Raw genomic sequence first — 26,799 nt, forward strand, 5'->3', positions numbered from 1 at the left:
TTGGGGGTCTTTTCCAAGATTTCTAGAAGCTTCTAGGAGTATCTGCCTCTCCTTGTAGCTCTGCAGCCGGAACAGGACCAGGCGTGGGCGCTGGTTCGAGCCTGGCCCGTGTATTGCGACCCGGTAGGCCCATTCCACCCTTACCTGGCCTGATCCAGCCTCCAGATTTAAAAGTTGTGGCAGCCACTGCTCCAAGAATGCTGTAAGCTGGCCTTCCTCTTCCCGTTCGGGAAGGCCCAGCAAACGAATATTTTTTCGACGACCTTGATTATCGAGGTCGTCAATGTAATTCTCTAAGGTCCGGACCTGATCCACAGCTGATTGCGCTGTAGTTTTGGAGGTCGCGGCCTTTAGCTCCGCCCCTCCGCCTCGGCGCTCGATCTCCTTAATGTCTCGGTCGTGCTTCTGCAGCGCGGCCAAGGTTGAGTCCCATCGACTTCGGGACTCCTCGATAAAAGCGTCGATCTTCGTATCCAGCTTGGAGATCATCTCCACAAGGCTTGTCACTGTAGGTAAGTCCCTCGGGGTGGCTGTGGACGCCTCAGCTGCAGCTGGAGAGGGTGGGGGAGGGGTTCCTGCTTGCTGAGAGCTGCGGGCTCCCTTCCCTTTGGTCATTTTTACTAAATATTAGACTTTTTAAATGTAATACTAAGCAACTAATTAAATTGAACAACTATTATGAATGATTTGGTGAGTGTGATGGGGGTGGGTGACCCACTTTACCCAAGTCTTGGGAAGAGCACTATAGACTCAGACTTGCTGGGTCGCCGCCATCTTGGATCCCCCCCGAATGGAATCTTTAATCGGTGAAACTTGCCAACTGTAGAAAGCAACCTTATTTGCAGAGATTTCAAAAAGATCCAACTTGAAAACAAACCTTACTCTAAAATGTTTTGCAATCTGGTGACTTTCCTTACTCTTAATGACCCAAACCTGGGTGCTTTTTGGTTTGCTAAAGAAAATATTTCTCCACACTTATTCAATATGTGGCCAGAGTGGAATCATTTGGGATGTCTGGTTGATACAGATGCATTTCACTGAAAGGTCTGTTTCTATGCTGTATGATTCTATGCTCTATAAGCCTTTCCCTGGGGTGACATCTGTGGCAAGCAAACATGTTAATTAGGAAGGAGGGTGACATTAACACCCAGTCCAACCATCTTCCTGCTTTCACTTCCACTTTAAGGCTGCTCCTTTTGACAAGGTTATGCATTCCTTGGATTTTTTTTTTCAAGAGAGGTCATAAATGATACAGATTCCGAAATGCCTGGGGGTTGAAGGGGTTTAGGGAAAATATAATAGTAGCTAACAGATACTGTCTCAAGCAGAAGGCTTTCAAGTTTTTTTAAAAAGTACTTGTATAATGAAATGGAAGTGACCAGTTTTCCCATCTCTGCTTTTCTCTGGTCTATTTGTTTTTAATCAGTAGTGAGGAAAAAAGGCTGCTGGACCCATAGAAGTAAGTGCAGGCTGATTCTCACACTCTCACTCGCTGACTTCTATCCTGTAATAATTTGTGCTTGATTTTACTTTTTGTGTCAACAGGTATTTATGGGGATTGTTGCAAGTATTTGGAACAGCATCATTATGTTGGGATGATCTGTTTGGTTTTCAGAGAGGTTAAGTTATTTGGTACTCTGTTTTCTGTTGTTGTGTATTTCATTCAGTAGTCTTGTAAATAAATTCTGTTTTGTTTAAAACTAAGTGATTTGACAAGCTGATTCTCTCCTGGAATATCCACTTTACATCTGCTAAAACAACTAGCAGTTAGGTCTGGGCTACCATCTTAAAATATTTTGAGGGATCTGGCCTGGTCCATAATACCAAAAATTAACTTGGGGAAGGTTAAGTTGGGATTAACTAGTGGCAATTTGGGGGATCCACCAGATGTGGAACAATGATACAAAACCCTGGTATATTTTCTTGCAGATTACTGATGGAGGATGATCTTTTGTTCACACTCTGCGCCTGATCGTAAAATGCAGCATTGGGGTTGGGGGTTCTGTAAAGACCCATGTCCCTGTCCTTTTTGCTGGCCTCACTTCAGCCTATGATCTCTTTACCGCCATCATTCAGCTGTGCATGGGTTCTTCCTTGATCCTTTGTCCTAGTACGTGTCATGCTGACAACAGCCAGGAGAATAGAGTTAATCGATGTGCTCACAAAAGAGGACTGAAACAATTTTGCAGAAATGTGAAGGAATCTAGGGTCTTTGAGGGGGGAAATTGAAGAAATCTGTACTTCTAAAAATGATGCTATAGAAATCAATGGAGTTAAAGGCAGACAAATCATCAGGGCCTAATAATTTATATCCCAGACTACTAAAGGAAATGGCTCTGGAAGAATTTGTGGTCATCTTCCAAAATTCTATAGTATCTGGATAGTTCTTATAGAAAGAAAAGTTTCTAAGCTCTCGCAAGCAGTTTAAGTGTTTAACAAGCACTTATCCTGGAAGAAATAGGACAGGAGTAGGCTGTTTGGACCCTCCAGCCTGCCACGTCATTCAGTAGGATCATGGCTGATCTGACATTCCTCACATCTGTTTTCCTGACCTTTCCCCATAATGATTTCCCTATTATTAAATTTTTCCAGTTCTTAAATAACAAGGAGTTCCGAAGACACTCAACCATTTGAGAAGAAATTCCTCCTAATCTCAGTCTTCAATTGGCACTCCAAATGCCCTCTTGTCCTAGAAACTATGCTCTCTCCCATGAGGGAAGCACCCCCTCAGCATTTACCCTGTCAAGCTTCTTAAGAATCCTATGTGTTTCAGTGAAATCACTTTGCACTGTTCTAAGCGTCAGTGAGTAGAGTCCCAACCTGTTTAGCCTTTGCTCATAAGACTGTACCAGGGATCATCCGAGTGAACCTTCTCTAAACTGCCTCTGATGAAATGATATCTTTCCATAAGTGGACCAAAACTGCTCTCAATGCTAGATATGGTCTCACCAGCATGTGTACAATTGCAGTAAAACTTGTCTACTTTTATGCTCCATCTCTCTTGAAACAGTATTCCATTCTACTTCCTGATTAGCTGCTACACCTGTGCGCTAACTTTGTTTCATGTGCAAATAACCGAAGCCCCTTTGTGTTGCTCCTGTGCAGTTGTTCTCTGTTTAAAATCAAATCCTGTTCAAATGAACATCTTCACATTTTCCCATATTATAATCCACTTGATAACTTACTTAACCTATCAATATCTCTCAGTAAACTGTTTGTATCCCTCTCCACCTGCTTTTCCATCTGTTTTTGTCTTCTGCAAATTTAGCTACAGGACATTCACTTTCATCCTCCAAGTCATTAATATATGTTGTTAACTGTTGAGGTCTCAATACTGATTTCTGTGGAACCCTGCTGGTCATGGGCAACCAACCTGAAAAAGAACAGAAAAGGGATAGTATATTGGCATGATTTCTGCTCATGAGCCAATTCTCTTTCTATGCCAATATACTATCCCAACACCATGGGCCCTTATGAGTTAATCTTTTTTATGTGTTACCTTGCCAAGTGCCTCCTACAAGTCCAAATACAGTGCGTCTACTAGTTCTCTCTTCACTTTGGTCAGACGTCTTTGAAGAAACTAACTTAGTTAGACATAATTTCCCTTTCGTGAAGCCATTCTCACTCTACTTGATTAGATGATGACTTCCAAATTATCTATTACTTTATCAAATGATTCATGGTGGCTCAGTGGCTAGTGCTGCTATCTCCACAACAGCAGGGACCTAACTTCGATTCCAGCCTTCGACTGTTTGGAGTTTGCACATTTTCCTGTGCATGTTTCCTCCAGGAACTCTGATTTCCTCTCAGAGTCCAAAGATGTGCAGGCTAGATGGATTGGCCATGTTGAATAGTCCATAGTGCCCAGGGATGTTCAAGCTAGGTGGATTAGCCGTGGGAAGTGCTGGGTAATAGGGTATGGTTGAAGGGATGGGCCTGGGTGGGATTCTCTTTGGTGGGTTGGTGTGGACTCTATGGGCTAAATGGTCTGGTTCCATGCCGGTGTGTTTCCTTGATTCTTTCTATGAATGCTTTCTCATCAATAAATATTAGGCTAATTGGCCTACTATTATCTGGTTATTATCTCCTTCCGTTTTTCAGTACGGTGTCACATAAGCAGTTTTTCAATTCTCTGGCGTTTCCCTGGAACCAAAGGATGTTTGGAACATTACAACCAACGCATTCACTATCTGTTTTAGTAATCTATGATTCAAGCCATTTGAGCCAGGGGGCTTATCTGCTTTTAGCCTCCTGAGTTTGTCTAATTTTGTAGTGATGGTGATGTACTTAGTCTTTAGTATTCTTTAGTATTCTTTAGTATTAATGGGACATTCAAAGTATCTTCCATCCTAAAGACCTGATATAAAATATCTGTTTAACTCCTCTGATATTTCCTTGTTCCCCAGATTCATTTTATATGGGGCTTATGTTCACTTTGACAGCTCTTTTCCGTTTTATGAATTGAAAGAAACTCTTATTGTATGTGTTTACATTCCTTGATAGTTTTCCCTCATTTTTTTTTCTCCCTTCTATCTTTTTAGTTGGTTGAGTGCTGAATTTATCTCAGTCTTCAGAGCTATCACTGACTTTTGCCTTTTTAAAATTTTATATATATATATATATTTCAATTTAATACTCTTCTTGACTTTCTTGGTTAGCCATGTTCTGTTTATCCCTTTTTTTAGAATCTTGCATCTGTACTGAGATATATTTTTGCAAAGAGTCATGAATTAACTCCTCCAATGTCTGCAACTGCTTGCATACTGTCATTCTGGCTAATCTGTTCTCCCAGTTCACTTTAGATAAATATATCCTCATTTCATTGTAATACCTTTTATTTAAATTAAACAGTTATTCCTGACTCAAGTTTCTTTCTCTAAAATTAAATATTAAATTCATTATATTATGATAGAGAAAAACATGGTCAGCTTCAGGATCTGTTCCTGTGCTGTACTTTTCTTCGTTCTGTGATCACTACTATGGTGATCTTTTACTCTCTGGTTATTTATTAAACTTGTCTCATTACCTACTACGAGGTCCAAGATAACCTGCTCCCTGAGTGACTCCAAGACACATTACTCTGGGAAACCAGCCCTAGTGGACTCTGAATTTGTTGTCGTAGCTACTGTTTCCAATTTGATTAACCTAATCAACGTGAAGGTTTAACGTATCCATAATTGTTGCTCTATTCTTTTTATTCTGGATGTGATCTCCTCTTGACTGTGCGCTGTTTACTGTACTCCCTTAATTGACAGCTCACCACTGCCAAGCAAGAAATGCCATGCTGCTTGTCAGTAGGAAAAAAAACAATGATATGCTCCTCACAAGCCTATGTCACTGTGTAAGAAACTACTGATTTTTATTTGACCTGATAATGTTTATTTTCTGGTGAGTCCAAGACCAAAATAATTTGCAGTTGGCTGGTAAATAGATGTGGATTTGGGAATAGAAACTGCAGGTTTCCGTGTAAACTTTCTTTTGACAGAGTCTGGCAACAAAATAACTTTCAATTTCTCTTTTTGATAAGATCACACTCCACTGGGAGACATAAAAGCTTTGTCTTACAACAATCAAAACATATACTAGTTTAGAACAGTATTCAGTTCTACTACATTTTGTGGTGCCTATAGACTGAAACAAAACAGTGGTCACTACATGATCTCATTCTAGCTTCACTTTGACCCACTCAAGGGTTTGGAAATGAGGGATGAGGGGGAAAAGCCAGTGGACACCCATCATCTATTTTATGAATTCTTGACTGTGTTTGGTATCTTTTCACCTTAGCACAGGACATCTTTTGACCATGTTTGTCTCTTCACAGGTGACTAAGTTGAGATGTGAGAAATTCAGGCAGAATGTTGGTGTTCTGTTTTTCAGGTGGTCTAATAGAGCTGTTATCTTTGACATTGCATGTATATGTGAAGAGGCTGCTAAATTCAAATTACAGATTAACCAAGCCTCAAAGTAATCCAGTTGGCTAATTTGATTTTCAAAATGTTTCCGTCTCCTTTTTGTTCCATGTCACTCATGATATGTAGCCAGGATGGCAGTATAGCAACGTCTGAGGTCAGCAAGAGGAAGATGGAACTATTCCTCATTCAGGCATTAAAACATTTAATAATTATTATTATTATAAGTGAAGATTAATAAATATTAAACATTTTCTCCAATCAAGGAGGAATAGTTGGTTCAAAAAAGAATTAAATCTATCATGTTGTCTTAGCAACTTTTTATTTTCTATTATATTTAAACTTGAAGCCACAGGCAGTTGGAATTCTTATTCCTGCCCTTGAGTATTTTTCTGCCACTTTCTTGGAGGTGACTAGTAGGTTCAAAGCCTAAGCAGTGTTTATGTTTGATTACAGCACACTCTGTTGCAAGATATTGTGCATACATAATCACATGCTAACTGGTAAAGACTAGATTATAGAACCAATATTTCATATTGAGCCTTAAGAAATTATCGTCATTGGATAAAAAGTTTGTATCATGATCTAAAAATAATTTATTTACAATTTAGAACCTGATGAACCTGTCTGATCAAATTTGTGACAAGTCATGAATGTATCTTACATCAGTCCTTCGACCCCTTAAACCCTGTGCTTCAAGTAGCTTTAATAACCTTTAGCTTGACTAAGTGTTTATTTGCATTTTGCTAAAATAAAACTGAAAACGTATTATAATTTTAGAATTGTTTTTAATTCACTTATTGGATGTGATAGTCACTGGCTGGCCAGCTTGTCTCTCTATGCCCTTCAGAAGATGGTGGTGAGCTACCTTTTTGAACTGCTGCAGTCCACATACTGTAGGTTGACCCTCAATACCCTTAGAGGGGGGAATTCCAGGATTTTGACATTGTCCAGATCTTGTTGATATGGACTATTTCAGTATTTGAGGAGTCACGAGTGATGCTGAACATGGTGCAGTTATTGGTGAACATCCCCACATCTGACCTTCTGATGGAGGGAGTGTCTTTGATGAAGCAGCTGAAATGGTGTGCTTAGGACACTACCCTGAGGAACTCCTACGGAGCTGAGATAACTGGCCTCCAATGATTATGACCATGTTCGAATTTGCACCCTACTACCCATTGATTCCTTTTTTCATAGAGCTCCTTAATGCCACATTCTATCGAATGACAACCCTTGATCTCAAGGCCACAGTGTCACCTCATCTGTGGAACTCCGTGCTTGTGGCCATATTTGAACCAAGGCTTCAATCAGGTCAGGAGCTTGAGTGGTCCTGGTGGAACCCAAACTGGGCATCAGTGAGTAAGTTATTGCTGAGCACTTGCTGCTTGGTAGTACCTTACACTACTTTATTGATTAATTGATAGTTGACTGGTGGGGTGGTAATTGGCTGGGTTGGATTTATCCTGCTTTTTGAGTACAGGACATACCCAGGCAATTTCCACATTGTTGGGTAGATGCCAGTTTTGACACTGCACTTGAAGAGTCAAGAGTGTGTTGCTGAGAAAGCACAGCAGGTCAGGCAGCATCTGAGGAGCAGGAGAATCAACCCCACTGCACTTGAAGAGCGTGGCTAGGGGAGTAGCAAGTTCTGGAGAGCAAGTCTTCAATCATATCACTAAAATGTTGTCAGGGCTCATTGCCTTTGCAGTATCCAGTGCCTCTAACTGTTTCTTAATATCATGTGGCATGAATTGAATTAGTTGAAGATTGGAGTAGGCCAAGATGGATCATCCCACTTGGCACTTTTGGCTGAAGAATGCTATGAATGCTTCAACCTTATCTTTTGCACTGATTTGGTGCGCTCTTCCATCATTGAAGATGGGGATATTTGTGAAGTCTCCAGTGTGCTGTTTAAATATCCACCATGATTCCCAACTGGATGTGACAGGACTGCAGATCTCAGATCTGATGCGTTGATTATGTGATCGCTTAGCTCTGTCTTTGACTTGCTGTTTGGAATGCAAGTAGTCCCATTTGGTAGCTTTACCAGGTTGACACCTCATTTCTTTTTTGTTTTAAGTTCATGGCATGCCCTCTACGCTTTTCATTGAACCAGGGTTGATCCTCTGGCTTGATGATTGAGTGGGGGATATTCCAGGCCATGAAGGTGCAGATTATACTGAAGTATGATTCTGCTACTACTGATGGCCAACAGTGTCTGATGGATGCCCTTTCTTGAGTTGCTAGATTGCTGTTTCAAGTCTGTCCCATTCAATATGGCAACAGTGCTGCACAACATGATGGAAGTAGGACTTTGTCTCCACAAGGACTGTGTGATTGTCATTCTTACTGAACTGATCACGAATAGATGCATCTGCAGCTGTCAGATTGGTAAGAATATGGTCAAGTATGTCTGTTTTTCCCTCTTCCTACATGCCAAGCATGACTCCAGCTAGTTAAGATTTTGCCCCCCGCTACCCCTTGATTCTAGTTTTCCCTCATCACCTGCCATGAATCCAGTGCAGAAGCTGTCTTTTAGAACCTGACCAGCTCAATCAATGGTATTGCTGCTGAGCCACTCTTCATGGTGCACATCTGGGGTACATTTTGTGTCCATACCACACTCAGTGCTTCCTGCAAGTGTTGCTCAACATGGAGGAGTAATGATGATAATCAGCAGGAGGTTTCCTTGCCTATGTTCAACCTGGAGCCATGAGACTTCATTAGGTGCAGAGTCAATTTTAAGGATTTCTAGGGCAATTCCTTCCAGTGGGACAGATCACACCCAAGGATGGTGTTAATGGTGGCATCTGGGATGTTGCCTGTAAGGTATGACTGTCATGCTGTTGCTTGTCTAGTCTGAGACAGTGCTCCTAATTTTGACACTTGGTCCCTGATGTTGTTAGGATCATAGAATCCTACACTGTGGAAAGAGGCCCGTTGAGTCTGCACTGACCCTGCAAAGATCATCGATTTGATTTCATTATAGTCACATGTACCTAAGTACAGTGAAAAGCTTTGTTTTGTGAGCCGTATAGGCAGATCATAGGGTTCTTAGAGAGGCATACAAGTTTATGACTGCACAGGAGGTGCACGAAAGCAAGGTCAACATTAGATTTGAAATTAGAGAGGTTTGTTCAGTAGTCTAATGACAGCAGGAAAGAAGCTTCTCCTGAGCCTGGTGGTGTGCGTGTTCAAGCTTCTCCTTGACAGAAGAGGTTGGAAGAGAATATTACCATTGTGGAAGGAGTCTTTGATGATGACAGCTTTCCACAGCAACGAGAAATGGAGATGGAGTCCATGGTTGGGAGATTGGCTTCCTTGATGGTCTGGGCTGCGCACCCAATTCCACCCAAACCCAGCCTCAGCCAGCCACCCTATCCCTGTAAACCCATATTTACCATGTTGACCTACCTAGTCTACACCTCCCTGGTCATTACAGGCAATTTGCCATTGCCAATCCACTGAACCTGCACATCTCAGGAAGGAGAACTTTGCAGGGTTGACAGGGCGGATTCCACCATTTATCTTTTCCAGCACTTCGTTCAATGCCAGGTGGTCTGTCTGGTTTAATTTCTTTGTTGGCACTTTGTACCCATTGATACAATTAGATGGTTTGCCTGGTTATTTCAGAGTAACATGTAGGCCAGACCAGGTAAGAAGGCAAATTTCCTTCCCTGAAGTACATTGAGCCAGTTACAATTGACAATGGCTTCATGGTCACCAATAGATTTTTAATTCCAGATTTTTAAAAAGATTGAGTTCAAATTCCTTGGCACCATCTACCATGGCGGGATTCAAATTTTTACTGATAGCAGTAATTAGCCCGTGCCAGGCGCTATTCAAAATGAACCTATAAAATTGTGAGCAGTGAGGGGAGAGGAAGCTGTTATCTCCATTACCAGGTAGGCAAGAGGTGAGGGGCAGCATCCAAAGGTCCAATCTAAGGAGCTAAAATCTTTGTCTTTTCTGAGGTGCTGAGAGGTAAATGATTTGAGGTTGTTACATCCCAGTGGGGTTAACAGAGATGTAAGCCAGAAGGTTAAGCCTGGAACCTGCGTTAACTTTCTTGCAAGGGCACATGATGGGAGATTTCATCAGCCATCAATCCAGTCCTACTGGATTCTGTTGCAGAGGAGGAGCAGCCCAAATGCAGGAGTGACCAGGTATCAGAGGCATTGATGCAGCAGCAACAGGATTAGCCTCTGGCTGGGAAAATCACAGAATAGTACAGAGTTGACTGGCACATCCCTGACCCAGAGCTTTCCAGAAATGCTTTGACTACCTTGAATTTGCAGCTCCCATGCCAAGAAACACTGCAGGTGTCGAGAGCAGATGTCATTCACCTGTGTCTGCTGTTGCAACCCACAGAATGATGAAAACGCAGTGTCTGTTGGGTGGAAAGTCACCTTTTTAATGTTGACCTTTTGATACATTGAGCTCCCTCTAGGGATCCACCAACAACATGTGCAGGGTCTCCTAAGGAGATCATCAATGCATTGTTCAAGAGTGTTGTGCTGACCCTGACTGTCAGGCAGAAAGGTCCATCGGCTTCTTGACCATTCTGGGACATTCATGTGACTATCGCAGCCTTTTGACGAGGTACTGCATGGTAGGTTATTGAGTAAGGTTAAATCTCTCTCAATCCAGGGAGAGCTAGCCAATTGACAGTAGAAGACAGAGGATGATGGTAGGGGGTTGTTTTTCATACTGGAGACCTGTGACCAGTGGTGTGCCACAGGTCTCTGCGCTAAATCCACTGTTATTCATCATTTATATAAATGATTGGATGAGAATTTTAGGAGGTACGGTTTGTAAGATTGTGGATGATCCAAGATTGGTGGTATAGTGGAGAAGATTATCTCGGAATGCAATGAGAACTTGATCAACTGGGCCACTGGGCTGAAGAATGAAGCTTAATTTAGATAAATGCAAGGTGTTGATCTGTGGTAAGACAAGCCAGGACAGGACTTATGCACTGTAGGGCCCTCGGTTGTGTTATAGAATAAAGAGATCTAGGGGTACAGGTTCATAGCTCCTTGAAAATGGAGTCGCAGGTAGACAGGGCAGTGAAGAATGCTTTTGGCATGCTAGTTTTCATTGATCAGAGCATTCGGTATAGGAGATAGGACATCTTGTTGCAGCCGTACAAGATGTTGGTGAGGCCACATTTGGAGTACTGTGTGCAGTTCTGGTTGCCCTATGATAGAAAGAGTGTTATTGAACTGGAAAGAGTGCTGAAAAAAATTATTAGACTGCTTTCTAGACTGGAAAGTTTGAGTTATAAAGTGAGGTTGAACAGGTTGGGACTTTTTCCTGTGAAACCTAGGAAACTGGTGACCTTTATAGAAGTATATGAAATCGTAAGAGCCATAGATAGGTTTTCCCCATGATAGAAGAGTATGAAACTAGAGGGCATAGATTTAAAGTGAGGGGAGAAATAGAGAGGGTCTGGGGGGGAGGTGGGGGGGGAAATTCTTTCTCACTGTCAGAAGTAGTGGTGGAAGTCAGTACAATTTTGTCATTTAAGAAACATTTAGACACTTACATGCATGGGATGGGTATGGAGAGAAATGGGCCAAATGTGGGCAAATGGCACTAGTTTAATTGTGAAAACTGGTTGGCATGGGTGAGTTGGGCCGAAGGGCTTGTTTCTGTGATGTAGGCCTTTATGGCTCCTTCAAACTGACCAGAGTCTTCATAAGTAAGAAGAAATTGTTGTAATTTTACAAAGATCATTGAACGAACACTGAAGGTGTGTTCTTATTTTTCTACTTTTGACACTTGTGGACCTCAGGCATCAAGATGCGACAGCTGCTCTGGCCATGTCCTTTCCCTCGCGCACCCCCCCCCCCCCGCCCAACTGCCTTCAGGGATGGAACCTAAGGGACCATTGGTAACCCACTAAAGATATGGTGTAAACCATGGCCCTGTACAATGCAACTTCTTTTGTTCTACTCATGAGGCACTTAGCAAGCCTTCACCAGGCTCAGGAGGCCTAAGTCGAACTGCTGACCAATCAGAGGCCAGCAGCTGTTTTGAACAGCTGTGCCACCAGAGACATGGTGACTGATGCGGAGTACAAATCCTAGGATTGTACTTGGATCATAGTCCTGAGGTGAATTGGCAAAAGCAGGCTTATGGGATGGAATTCTGGGGTGTAGGAAATAGGGATAAGTAGTAAGTGCACAGATGTGTCTCTCTGAAGTCCTCCCTCCGAAGGCTGGGCCCCCTCAATTAGGCAGTGACTGACTTGGAATGAGGGCCTACTATTTGAAACTCACAAGCAATTCTGTATGTTGTACCCCTTGACCTTGGGGTACTATTTATCACGATTAAATAGCACTCTTCAGGAAACATTAATTCGCTCTTGATGGCCTCAATTGATGGTGGGGCATATGGCCTATATACCACAGGTTTCATCAAGATGGAGGTGGGAACATGGTTTTCCTAAACACCTGCCTGATAAAATGCCCTCTGACACCCAACTTGCCATGGTAGATCGCACAAGATTCTGCCCATGACAGCTGACTAGGAATCCTTTCTGGGACTCTGGAATATCAGTGCCTCCCATGGGTTTGCACAAGCTATGATCATACCCTACTACAGGCTGAACTTTTCTATCCATTCTGATCCAATTGAACTCTGCTGTATGCCCCAGAGAAGGTTTCTGTATCATTGCCATTTCCTGTGGTATCCACAACCTTTCAGATTAGATGAGTATGGGGCTTAGCCTTGCATCCATAAGATTATGAGGATACGTATCTTCATCTGATGAGAATTGTGCAGAGGAGGGATCGGAGCATGCAGGATTGGTTGATGAACCTCATGCACCACAGACTAAATCATTGGGAGACATGCAAAGAAGGCTTGTATTCACACCAATATTTTTCCACCCATGACTGCCACACTGTCAAGTGCAGTAACTCAATTCACTTCACCTCACCTCATTCTCTCTTGTTACCAAAAAGCAGAGGAAAGTGTCAAAGATTCAGGAGAAAGAGCACCAATAGTGCTACATCTAATAGTGCCACCATCTTTTTGATGGCCTTAATTTCATTTATGTTGTGTATCACTCTAACTCCCATCTGTCTAAAGCAAGAATCCTTCAAGTGCCTCCTTCTCTGAATAAGTGTATACTCCCATTGAATGCTGCATAGAATCGGTTTGCAGTGAGATGGGGTGGGCATGTGTGATCTCCTGTAAGCTGGATAGCCCCATTTTCAATTCTCTCTGCAAGAGGTGTCCAATATACATCCAAATTTTCAGCCTGGGTTGCAGTTATCAGTCAGTATTGAATTAGTGTATGTTTGTCATTTTAATCATTCCTAAATACGGTAATTGTAAAGACTTGTAAAATTCATTTTCACAGGTGATGAGCAGGAAAGCGCGAAGATTATTGGATAAGAGTAAAACGTTTCACGTAACGTGTGGTTTTACGATATGTTTATTTTCAGGTAAGAAATTCCTGGTTTCTCAAAGTATTAGAGAATTACTGTAGTATGTTGTAGTGGAGCAGGCACCTCCCTTTCTAATGTCAGACCCATCAAGTCCATGTGTTGAAGATTATGTTTTGGCATGGTTGGAGAATTGTCTCATGAGCAGAAAACAGCAAGTGGGGATCAGGAGTTCTTTTTCAGATTGGTGACCTGTGACCAGTGGGGTTCTTCAGGGAGCAGCATTGGGACCGCAACTGTTTACAATATATATTTATAACTTGGAGGAAGAAAGTGAATATACTGTAGCTAAATTTGCAGATGACACGAAAATAGGTGGAAAGGCTGGTTGAGAGGAATACGTACAGTTTATAGAGAGAAATTGATAGATTAAGTAACTGGACGAAGAGCTAGGAAGTAGAGTTTAATGTGTGAAAAGTTGTTCAATTTGGAAGGGAGAGTATTATTTAAATAGAAAACTGCAAAAAGATGCATCACATAGGGACTGAAGTGTTCTTGTGTATGAAACATAGAAAGCTAGCACATGGGTGCATCAGGTAATCAGGAATAATGGGATGTTGGCCCTTATTTCAAGAAAGTTGTAGTACAGGAGTTAGGTTGTCTTACTGCAACTGCACAAAGTTCTGGTGAGACCACGTTTGGAGTAATATGAGCAGTCTGGTCCTCTTGTTTAAGGAAATATGTCATTTCATTGTAGGCAGTTCAGAGAAGTTTCACAAGGATGATCCATGGTGCGGTCTCCTGAGCAAAGACTAAAGAGGTTGGGACTCTTGAAGAAGGAGATGTGATCTCATTGAAACATATAGGATTCCTATGAGACTTGACAGGATAAATGCTGAGAGGGTGTTTCCCCACATAAGAGAGTCCAGAACTAGAATTAGGAGGCACAAATTTAAGACTGAGATGGGGAGGCATTTTTTTTTTCTTTGGACCTCCTTGCCATAGTGAGCTGTGAGCACAGAGTCTTTGTGTATATTTAAGGCTGAGACAGGTAGATTCTTGATCAGTAGAAGAATCAAGGGTTAAGGGGAAAGGTCAGGAAAGTGTCTGATTAGCCATGATCCTATTGAGCAGCAGAACAGGCTTGAGGGGCAGAATGACTTACTCCAGTTCCTGTTTTATGGTCTGATGATCTTATGGTCTGATGGAATGAAGTAAACCTCCCAGGAAAACTGCAGGCATTTGAGCTTTTGAATATAATTGTGGGTAGCATATTGGCATGGATAGAAGATTGGCTGGCTAATAGAAAACCGTACATGCAAACAAGTCTTTTTCAGATTGATGATATGTTATGAGTGTTCTGCCCCAGAGGTCAGTGTTGGGACCTTCACTATTTACAATTTAAATGATTCAGGCGATAGAGGGTATTGTTGTTGAACTTTCTGATAACACAAAGACAGGTAGGAAATAAGTTATGAAGAGGACTTAAGGAGCTTAAGTGACTGGGGTAAAATCTGGCAAATGGTAATAATGTGGGGAATTGTGACAATATTCATTTTCATAGGAAGACCCAAAAAAAAGCATATTATCGATATGGTGAGAGAGTGTAGAGATCTCAGGTGCAGAAGGATCTGCGGTCATCATGCATGAGTTGGAAAAGATTAGTACACTAGCACAATGAGTAACAAGGAAAGCTGACAGAATATTATCTTTCATTATGAGCAAAATTGAATAAAAGTAGTAGGGAGGTTGTGCTTCAGTTGTACAGGGCACTGCTGAGACCACTTCTGGAGTATGGTGAATAATATTGGTCACCTTATTTAAAGCAAGATGTACACATGATTAGGTTAGATTACTTACTTACAGTGTGGAAACAGGCCCTTCGGCCCAACAAGTCCACACCGACCCTCGAAGAGCAACCCACCCAGACCCATTCCCCTACGTTTACCCTTTCACCTAATACTACGGGCAATTTAGCATGGCCAATTCACCTAACCTACACATCTTTGGACTGTGGGAGGAAACCCGAGCACCCAGAGGAAACCAATGCAGACACAGGGAGAATGTGCAAACTCCACACAGTTGCCCGAGGCAGGAATTGAACCCAGGTTTCTGGCGCTGTGAGACAGCAGTGCTAACCACTGAGCCACCCCAAGTTAGAGGTAGTTCAGAGTATGTTTACCAGACTAATTTCCAAAATGGGGAAATTATCTGGTGCAGAAAGGTTTGACAGGCTAGACCTAAGTCTGCTAGATTTTAGAAGAGTAAAAGGTAACTTGATAGAAAGGTAGGTCTCTGGGATCTTGACAGGATAGATGTGCAGAGGATGTTCTTATTGGAAAATTTAGAACTCAGACTATTTAAAAATCATTAGGTTGCCCATTTATAACAGCTGGGAAGAAGATTTTATCTCCAAGCCATAATCTTTTGAACTCTTTTCCTGAAAAGGTAGTTGGAACAGATTTTTTGAATATTTTTAAGGCAGAAGTTGGTAGACCCTTTATAAGCAAAGGGTTGAAAGGTTATCTGAATAGGCAGGATTGCAGATTTGAGGTTACAGTCACATTAGCCATGATCTTACTGAATGATAGAGCAGACTCGAGGGGCTGAATAGCCTACTCTTGCTCCTAATAATCATATGATCATAATGTGGTATGGGTCTGTTTGCCATTTTTCCCCACACTGAGAGTCCCGTGCTTGCCGCTAGGTTATACCACAACTGCAGAAGGAATTCCTCCAGAGGGCATTAATCACCAAATTAAAAGCCTCGATTGGTGGCAAGGCAGAGAGATTTGCCAATTGGCGGTCCCCTACAGATTTATTTGGGTGGAGACAGGAAGGTAGTGCAATCCCCATCCACCCTTCCTCTTCCAAAATAAATAGTCTCCTAACTTCAAGCATATATGTGGGAGGGAATTACATTCAAAGAATCCAAAGAACTTTGCCCTGAGAAGTTTCTAGCTAAAACCAACTTTTGCAATGAGACATATCCTATATTTCTATAAATTGCTTTCAAGCTTCTTCCACTGAATCATTGATTAGCACAACACTTTGGAGTTGGCAGATTTTTGTTCTTTGTGTGAAAATGTAATAACTCATTCTTGAACTGTTGACATTTTAAGTAAATTCAGTGTTCAATAGTTTATAGACTGACATCAAGTGAAGTTTTTCACTGAAGAAACAGTTTTGCCTTTTGTTTATTAGTAATTAGTGGGTTGTAATGTCTTTCATTCACTCTTTGATTTCAGTAGTCCATGTTGCAGCTCACATGGTCAACGCCCTGAACTTTTCTTTGTGCTACAGTGAAGACTTTCCAGCTCTCAATGTTGCTCACTATCGGGATGAGGTCAGTGCCATGCTGTGCTTTATTATACTTTGTCACTCAGAAAGATTATTTTAAAGCCAGCTGTTAATCTTGTTGTGGTGATGAGGTAAATACAATGATTTTAATTCCTTGTTCTACTGTGGGAGGACATTGTTATCCCTGATCAGTTTAGTGTTCATGTTGTGGAATGTAATTTGGATGATGCAATTGGGAATGAAGATAATTTCTTTTAATGAAATGCACACTTCTGTTTTACAAGAGAATTGTTGGTCTGAATTTCTGATTGAGTTAGTATTTGTTGAATGAGATGTAAGATGCTTGGTCGGCCATAATTTCTTGTGCAAACCTCCGCTCATTCCCATATGAATTATGTATCTGGGCTTTGACATTTTCATCTTGAAATGACACTGCACGAGAGACCTACTGCTTACCAATGCTGAGATCTTCCATATTCCATAAGGTATTGATGATATATTTATTGCCCAGCTGTGTAGTACTTCAGACTTCAACAGCTTTGGACCTGATCCTCACACTGGTGTTCGATCATTATTGCTGAGCAAATAACCCAGTAAGAACTTGCCACCCTGCTTTACTAGCAGGGACCAGAGGATGCCGGTGAATGGTGTGGTGGAAAGGAGGGCAGTATTTTTGTTTATGACCAGCAAAGGAAGCCATACCACGAGAACTAACTTGCATCAAGATATCAGCCCAGATCAGTGTTGTGTTACAGTTAAAAAGAAATGCACAGATGTGCAGGAAGTTGGTCAGTGATCTTTTGTACTTAGCAAGAGTAAGTGCTGCCTCTTCTCTCTATGTGACTTCTCACTTGGGAGTACCACTTACTCTGTCTCAGACACTGCAGATACATCTCACAATGCTCATAGGTTTCAGCTATTATCTCTATGATGTGCATCTTGTCCACTCAGTGGCTTTAGTCCACCTCATCTTCCCAAACGAATAACTCTTCCCACTGTCTGCGTTTCCTACGCACGAACTAAGGATACCTTGTCAGCTTACCTGCTTGTGTATCACCACTGATTGCTGTTCCAACCATTTCCATCATATTCGTCGTATCCTTTGTCTCATTGCAGGAACATTCAGCAAGTGGGCCTACAGGGCCAAGTACACCAGGGGGTTGATCAGCGTAGGGGGTTCACACTCAATATGTGCAGAAAATTGCTGAGCTGCTTGGAAAAGAGCATGAACACTTGGGATGGGGTGATCTCCCAACAGTTCAGTAAACTTCATTATGCTGTACACGTTCTCCCACTGCCATCAATGCTAACTTGTTCTTTATCTGCATTGGCCTTTAACCCTCTTGTACAAATAATTTCATCTCCTCTCTCAGAAGCACTAATGGTATGCAGCAAAACTTGATCAAAATAGTGCCAGTACAGGAGACCCTTGCCTCAACCTGAAGAGCAAGCCACTCAGTCCTCAAAAAAAGTACCTGTTAGGCTTCACCTGCACCCTCGACCAACTCAGAGACTTTTACTTCAGTGCATTCACTACTTGGATTAAACTTGGGAGCACAATCTGTTGACACATCACTGACATATGTATGCTGCTGGCTGAGGAAGAAATGCCCCAGGCCTTTAGTGCTTAGAAGACTGCCAGAGATCAAGAACCTGCTAAGCCTCAGGCAGACGATGATACTCAGCTCGTGGCCATTCACGATTTTATGAAAATGCAGGTTTGTCAAGCAGTTAACATATTGAATGGAAGAGTCTACCAAAATTCAGTACAGTGCTGACTGCCCCATGTGTGCATCTGGCTGTCTCCATGGAAAAGTTAGTGACTGCAATGTATTACAACAACAGTGAACCTCTCTTAATTAAACCAAACACCCAGAAAAACTCACCTTGTCTCGTAATCTGTTAAAGTATGAGTGCCAAAGAACTACAAAAATCTCTCTATGTAGAGAAAAAATTTAATAATTTATTCTTTAAGAAACACAAGGACATTAAACAACAATTATCTACATGGGAATCCTCCTTTGTCTGATCGATTTATCTACCTCCACTCTACAACAATATACTGATCCGATTAAAAATCTCTTGATTTAAGTTTAACAAAAAAAAACAAGTTTCAAAACCAGCCAGTTGTCGCTGTGCCCTTGGTATCTTTGTCTGTACTTTCCTGAGTCTTTTCTTCAGTCTTCTGTTTCACAACGTTCATGTGAAAAGGTACCTTTTCAGAGAGAGGCTGTGTAGACTGTATCTTCGTTGGTGCTCTTTGCCACTCTGGCTAATTGTTTAAAATGCCCGATTTTTATACTCCAAAACATCAGACCGTCTCATTGGTTTGATGTCATCAAAGCATTAAAATTCAAATTCAATTGAATTTTGGTATGTTGGGGCATAATTTAAACTGATTGGCAGAATTCAAATTTATATACCATGGCAATTCCGTTCTAGCCATTTGTTTCACAACCAAATTTTACATTTTTAAAGTGTTCAGCACACTCTGTGCTTGCAGTCAGTCCTTACCAGCTTTCATTCTCTTAAAGGTACAGTACATACCTACACCTTCATAACAAAGTTGAAATTGAGAAATGTTTTCTCAATGATGAGATTCTGTATTTCTTTTTCATTCTCACCATATTTTCCCAGCTCTCTGTCAGTTTTCCCATGCCATTTCAGGAAAGAAAATATTTGCCCATTGGACAAAGAAACATAGGCTATATTTCTTCTTTTATTGTTACAGGGAGGCAGAATAAGTCTTATCATAACATTGCTTAATTTTCCTGGGTCATAGTAGCTTGCTTTCTTACATGGAATAGAGCAAAGTGTCCCTGTGGAAGGCTGACAAGGGAGGGGAGGGGAATATGGGTCTGGTGGTGGCATCATACTGGAGATAGCAGAAATAGCAGTGAATGTGGATGTGGGTGCTGATGGAAAGGTATGTGAGGAGGGGTCCCTCTCACTGTTGTAGGAGAGAAGAGAAGGTGTGAGGGCCAAAGTGTGGGAGATAAGTCAGGCATGGCTGAGGGCCCTGTCAAACATGGTGGTGGGGAATCCTTTTGTTGAGTAAGAAGATAGAAGTTCTGGAAGACCATTGGTCAAGGTCGGCTTCCATCAGAACAAACACAATGGATATGGAGGAAATGAGAGAATGGAATTGAATCTTCACAGAGAGCTGGAAGTGAAGGTATATAGTCAAGGTAGCTGAGATTTGATGGGTTTGTTGTGGATATTGGTGGCCAGCCAGTCCCCAGAAATGGAAACAGATGTCAAGGAAGGGAGGAGTCATAGAGTCATACAGCATGGAAACTGAGCCACCAGTCCAACCAGTTCATAGCGATCAGAATCGCAAACCAAGCTAGTCCCACCGATCTGCACTTGGCTCATATTTCTCCAAACATTTCTTATTCATAAACTAATTAGGTCTATTATCCATGTTAACTGTACCTGCCTCCATCACTATATCTGAACCACACTTTTTAAAAGAAAAAAGCCCCCATGCCTTTTTTAAATCTTTTCCTCCTCACCTTAAAAATGTGTCTCCTAGTCTTAACATTCCCCACCCTTGGGAAAAGACACCTGCCATTCACCTTCTCAGAGATTTATAAATTCATAAAGCATTAAAGTTCTCCACTCAACCTGCTATGCTCCAGTGAAAAAAAAGGTCCCAGCCTATCCAGCCTCCAACCCTTCAATCCCAGCAACATCCTGGCAAGTCTGTTCTGAACCCTATCCAGCTTAATGGTATCCTTAATAAAATCCAGAAGTGGACACTACTCTGCTGGACCAGATGAAGGAGAGAACAGAGTGGAAATTGGTAGCAAAATAGATAAACCTTTCTAATTATGGATGAGAGGGGGAAACGGCACTGATGATGTCATTGATTACTTATTCCAGTCCTACTCTGACCCCCACCCACAACTCTTTCTCTGGTAATGTCAGTGTTGAGTTGGTCACTGTTAATGGAGATGGAGAGGTCCAGGAAGGCAAGGGAGGTGTCTGAGATGGTCCAGATGAATGTAAGGTCAGGGTGGAATGTGTTGGTGAAGTTGATTAACTGTTCAAACTCCTTGTGGGAGCACAAGGTGGTGCCGATGCAGTTGTCAGTGTAGTGGTGGAAAAGGTGGGGTGTGGTGCCAGTATAACTGTAGAAGATAGACTGTTCCACGTAGCCAACAAAGAGACTGGCTTGGCTGGGGACCATGTGGGTGTCCATATCTACCCCTTTCGCCTGGAGGAAGTGGGAAGATTCAAAGGCGAAATTATTGGGAGTGAGGACCAGTTCAGCCAAACAAATTAGTGTCAGTGGAAGGGTACTGGTGGGGACATTGGGAGAGGAAGAAACTGAGGGCTTAGAAACCCTGGTCATGGCGGATGGAGGTGTACAGGGACTGGATGTTCATGGTCCATCTCCATCAATGGTGACTGACTCAACACTAACATTTTCCACAAACCCACCGACTCCCACTGCTCCCTGGATTACACCACTCCCACTCTGCCACCTGTAAAAATACTATCCCTTATTCCCAATTGACTCAACACTAACATTTTCCACAAACCCACCGACTCCCACTGCTCCCTGGATTACACCACTCCCACTCTGCCACCTCCAGATGACCTCCTTTAAAGACCACAATTTCCCCTCCCATGTGGTCGATGATGCCCTTCAGCACATCTCATCCACGTCCTGCACCTTCAATCTTGAGCTCTGCCCTCCAACTACAAAAAGAACAGAACCTCTCTGGTCTAATCTCCGTATACTTCGCATCATCCTCCGCCATTTCCACCACCTACAAACTGACCCCACCACCAGAGATAGCTTACCCTCCCCACCGTTACCTCTGCGATGACCTTGTCAGGTCCACCCTCCCCTCTCTGCACCTTCTCTTGCCACTGCACGAATTGCAAAACCTCCCTCACCTCCGTCCAAGGCCTCAAAGGAGCCTTCATATCCATCAAAGTTTCACCTGCACTTCCACACATGTCATTTACTGTATCCATTGCTCCTGATGCGGTCTCCTCTACACTGGGGAGATAGGATGTCTACTTGCAGAGTGTTTCAGAAAACATCTCAGGGACACCGGGATCAATCAACCCCTCCGCCCTTTGGCCAAACACTTCAACTCCCCCTCCCCCTCTGCCGGGGACGTGAAGGTCCTGGGCCTCCTCAATCGCCACCCCCTTACCACCCGATGCCTGGAGGAAGAATGCCTCATCTTCTGCTTCAGGACACCCCATGGCATCAATGTGGATTTCACTGGTTTCCTTATTTTCCCTTCCCCACTTTATCCCAATTCCAACCTTTCAGCTCAGCACTGCCCTCATGACCTGCCCTACCTGTCCATTTCCTTCCCACCTATCTGCTTCACTCTCCCCTTCGGCCTATCGCTATTATCCCCACCTCCATCCACCTACCATACTCCCAGCTGTCTCCCCCCAGCCCCACCTCACTCCCATTTATCTCTCCACTCGCGAGGCTCCCAGCCTCATTCCGGATGAAGGGCTTTTGCCCTAAACATCGATTTTCCTGCTCCTCAGATGCTGCCTGACCTGCTTTTCCAGCACCGCACTCTCAAATCTAATCTCCAATATCTGCAGTTCTCACTTTCACCAAAGGTGGTGGGGGTGAATGTGGACAGTTTAGATTAGGAGGGGGGAGGCTCTATTTTCCCGAGTCTTGTTCCAGTTCTCAGTTGTTACCTTTCCAGTTTAATATTGGATCATGGACAATAATCTAATTTTTCTTCATGTGCATCAGTAAAGAAAAGGCTTTCATGAGAATCCATTGTTAGAAGAATTTAGAAGAAATCCTTTTAAAAAGGATTTTTGTGAAAACCTTTTCTTTTAATGATATGCAAGAGGATGGATTACATTATTTCAGCACTGGTTAAGTTCAAGTCTAAGCTTTTGGTCTTCCACTTAACAGGACTGAAATATAAGAACACCAACTTAGAAATTAAGAATTTAGACCATTATAATAATATTGTACCAATTGTCACTTCCTGTCCAAGTTGATTTTCTTGTTTTTCCATTGGGTCAAGAGAGATCTTCAATTTTATCACTTTTCAGTAATGTTTTAAGTTCTCTACTACCAAACAATGTTTTTGAGAAATATTGACGTTCCTATTTTGCTGCAAACTGTTTTATATGCTGAATGTTCAGATTCTGATACCTCCCATAGTAGTGATAAATGCTCCCTTTGGTTTGTGCAGAATTAATTTTGTTTATCTATGCTTTTCATAGACTCCCCTATGAATGGGGCTGCAACAGTAATCTGTTTAAATTAGGTTAGATTACTTAGTGTGGAAACAGGCCATTTGGCCCAACAAGTCCACATCGACCCTCCGAAGAGCAACCCACCCAGACCTATCCCCCTACATTTACCCCTTCACTTAACACTACTGGCAATTTAACATGGCCAATTCACCTAACCTGCACATTTTTGGACTGTGGGAAGAAACCGGAGCACCCGGAGGGGAGAATGTGCAAACTCCACACAGACAGTTGCCTGAGGCGGGAATTGAACCCGGGTCTCTGGCACTGAGGCAGCAGTGCTAACCACTGAGCAACCATGCTGCCCACAAATTACTCTGGTATTTTGTAACTAAGGTTACTGCTCTGTGATTGAAGAACTGAAATTGTGCTTTCATGACAATAAATTTCAAAATTTTAAAATGTTTTGGGGTGCGTGTGAGAGAGAGAGACAGCTGTTATGGTAACTGGGAAAAGTCAACTGCAGTTTCTATTGCATGAGAATCCAAACCATATGCTGGTATTTTGGGAATTAAGTCCACAGTGCTGTCCAATTCTTTTTATATATTGTAGATGTCTCTATATACTTCTATTTGGTTAGTATTTAATGAAGAGGCATGTCTTGGGTCCTGTTCTAAGTATGGGAAAATGTGACCTGTGGTATTTGTGGCCATGTCCATGTACAAAAGTCATGAGAAATAAAATTCAGGCTTGAAGGTTTTAATGGCGTAAGTATGCCCTGTCAGCATTCCAGTTTTGCTGATTCACTGTCAGGATCCCCACAGGTGGGCTTCACTTGCCCAAAAAAAAAACCCTTTTCTTAGCACACCAAGGGATCATTTTCTGCTTGTCTTTTTTTCCTTCTTGTCTCATGTTTCCAACATAAGTTAATCCTTTTTTTACATACCCTTAAACTTCTGCTTCTTACCTCTTCTCCATGTACTAAATAATGCTAAAGATCACACACAATACCAGCCCTGTAACTTTGTCCACCCCAGACCAACTTCGGCTGCTCCACATCATGGCTGAATAATGCTGGCATATCTTTTTTTAATCACAAAACTTCCTCCATAGGGAGGCATGAGATGGGGTTGAGGGCACACTATTTAATTTATCTAATTCTGGTGTACTTTTGAATAATTTCTTTTGAATAAGAATAAAACTCGAAATATTTTCTTTTTGAAACCCAATATTTCAACTGGTTATGCCTCAAAGTACTTTGTCAAAAGAATAATCTGTTTTTCTTTTTACCTTTGTATCGTTTGAGAAATTTACAACATTACAGCGCAGTACAGGCCCTTTGACCCTTGATGTTGCGCTGACCTGTGGAACCAATCTGAAGCTTATTTAGCCTTCACTATTCCATTTTGATCCATATGTTTATTCAATAATCATTCAAATGTCCTTAAAGTTGGCGAGTCTACTACTATTGCAAGCAGGGCGTTCCATGCCCCTACTACTCTGAGTAAAGAAACTATCTCTGACATCTGTCCTATATCAATCACCCCTCAGTTTAAAGCTATGTCCCCTTCCGCTAGCCATCACCATCCGAGGAAAAAGGCGCTCACTATCCACCCTATCTAACCCTCTGATTATCTTGTATGTCTTAATTAAGTCCCCTCTCAACCTCCTTCTCTCTAATGTAAACAGCCTCAAGTCCCTCAGTCTTGCCTCATAAGACTTCCCTCCGTACCAAGCAACATGCTAGTAAATCTCCTTTGAACCCTTTCCAAAGCTTCCACATCCTTCCTATACTGTGGTGACCAGAACTGTACGTGATACTCGAAGTGCGGCTGCACCAGAGTTTTGTACAGCTGCAACATGACCTTGTGGCTCTGGAACGCAATCCCTCTACCAGTAAAAGCTAACACACTGTGTCCCCTCTTAACAATCTTATCAACCTGGATAGCAACTTTCGGGATCTATGCACATGGACAGAGAGATCTCTCTGCTCATCTACACTTCCATGCTCTATACCATTAGCCCAGTACTCTTTATTCCTGTTGCTCCTTCCAAAGAGAATTGCCTCACTTTTCTGTATTAAACTCCACTTGCCACCTCTCAGCTCAGCTCTGCAATTTATCTATGTCCCTCTAACCTGCAACATTCTTCAGCACTGTTCACAACTCCACTGACCTTAGTGTCATCTGCAAATTTATTAACCCATCCTTCTACACCCTCATCCAGGTCATTTATTACAACGACAAACCGCAGTGAACCCAAAACAGATCCTTGCAGTAAGCCACTAGAAACTGAGCTCCAGGATGAACATTTCCCATCAACCACCACCCTCTATCTTCTTTCAGCTAGCCAATTTCTGATCCAAACCACGAAATCACCCTCAATCCCATGCCTCCGTATTTTGTGCAATAGCATACTGTGGGAAACCTTATCAAATGCCTTACTGAAATCCATTTCCACTACATCAACTGCTTTACCCTTATCCACCTGTTTGGTCACCTTCTCAAAGAACTCAATAAGGTTTGTGAGGCACGACCTACCCTTCACAAAACTGTGTTGACTATCCCTAATCAACTTATTCCTTTCTAGATGATTATAAATCTTATCTCTTATAACCACTTTCCAACACTTTACCCACAACCGAAGTAAGGCTCACCGGTCCATAATTACCAGAGTTGACTCTACTCCCCTTCTTGAACAAGGGAACAGCATTTGCCATCCTTCAATCTTCTGACACTATTCCTGTAGACAATGATGACATAAAGATCAAAGCCAAAGGCTTAGAAATCTCCTCCTTGGCTTCCCAAAGAATCCTAGGATAAATCCCATCTAGCCCAGGGCACTTGCCTATTTTCACACTTTCCAGAATTGCTAACACCACCTCCTTATGAAGCTCAATCCCATCTTATCTCGTAACCTATATCTCAGTATTCAAACATGCTTTCTGCCATCGTAATACTGTCCTTGAACAACAATACCACACCTCCCCCTCTTTTACCAGCTTCTCTGTTCTTACTGAAACATTGAAATCCCGGAACCTGCAACAACTATTCCTGTTCCTGCTCCATCCATGTCTCCAAAATGGCCACAACATTGAAATCCCAGGTACCAACCCATGCTGCAAGTTCACCCACCTAATTCTGGATGCTCCTGGCATTGATGTAGATATACTACAAACTACCTTCCAAATTGCAGGTGCACTCTTGTGACCTTGAAACCATATTTCTATCCTCACTACTCTCAACCTCCTGGACACTGGAACTACAATTTAGGTTTCTATTTCCCTGCTGAATTAGTTTAAACCCTCCCAAAGAGTAAATTTGCCCCCCCCCCCCCAGAATGCTAGTACCCCTCTGGTTCAGGTATAGACCATCCTGTTTAGAGAGATCCCACCTACCCCAGAATGAGCTTCAATTATCTAGGTATCTGAAACCCTCCCTCCTGCACCATTCCTGTAGCTGCATGTTCAACTTCGCTCTCTCCTTATTCCTTGTCTCACTAGCATGTGGCATTGGTAACAAACCAGATGTAACAACTCTGTTTGTTCCATCTGAAAGCTTCCACTCTAGCTCCCTGAATTTCTGTCTTAAATCCCCATCCCTTTCTCTACATATGTCATTAGTGCCTATGTGGACCACGACTTGGGGCTGCTCCCCCTCCCCCTCAAGGATCTCGAAAATACGATCTGAGACATCACAAATCCTGGCACCTGGGAGGCAACACACCAACCATGAGTCTCTCTTGTTCCCACAGAATCTCCTATCTGTTCCCCTAACTATGGAGTCCCCAGTGACTAATATTTTGCTCCTCTCTCCCCTTTTCTTTTGAGCAACAGGGACAGACTCTGTGCCAGAGACCTGTATCCCATGGCTTACCCTCAAACAGTATCCAAAATGGTATACTTGTCGTTGAGGGGAATGGGCACAATATATCGGCCACTGTCTGTCGGTTCCCTTTCCGTCCCCTGACTGTAACCCACGGCCTTTTCT

At 42.4% G+C, this 26,799-nt stretch overlaps 1 protein-coding gene across 4 annotated transcripts in view; it reads left to right on the forward strand.

The window, feature by feature from the left end:
• The window catches only part of LOC122550588 (NADPH oxidase 4), a 173,921-nt gene that overhangs the window by 36,673 nt on the left and 110,449 nt on the right, over positions 1 to 26,799 (forward strand). For 3 of the 4 annotated variants that reach the window (XM_043691547.1, XM_043691551.1, XM_043691549.1), the window contains 2 exons: positions 13,285 to 13,369; positions 16,558 to 16,655. In XM_043691547.1, the coding sequence (XP_043547482.1) occupies positions 13,285 to 13,369; positions 16,558 to 16,655 (183 nt within the window). The remainder of the gene's footprint in view (positions 1 to 13,284; positions 13,370 to 16,557; positions 16,656 to 26,799) is intronic. The other variant, XM_043691548.1, reaches the window with a different exon arrangement.

This window comes from Chiloscyllium plagiosum, chromosome 6 (assembly GCF_004010195.1).
Source record: "Chiloscyllium plagiosum isolate BGI_BamShark_2017 chromosome 6, ASM401019v2, whole genome shotgun sequence".
Taxonomy (NCBI): Eukaryota; Metazoa; Chordata; class Chondrichthyes; order Orectolobiformes; family Hemiscylliidae; genus Chiloscyllium; species Chiloscyllium plagiosum.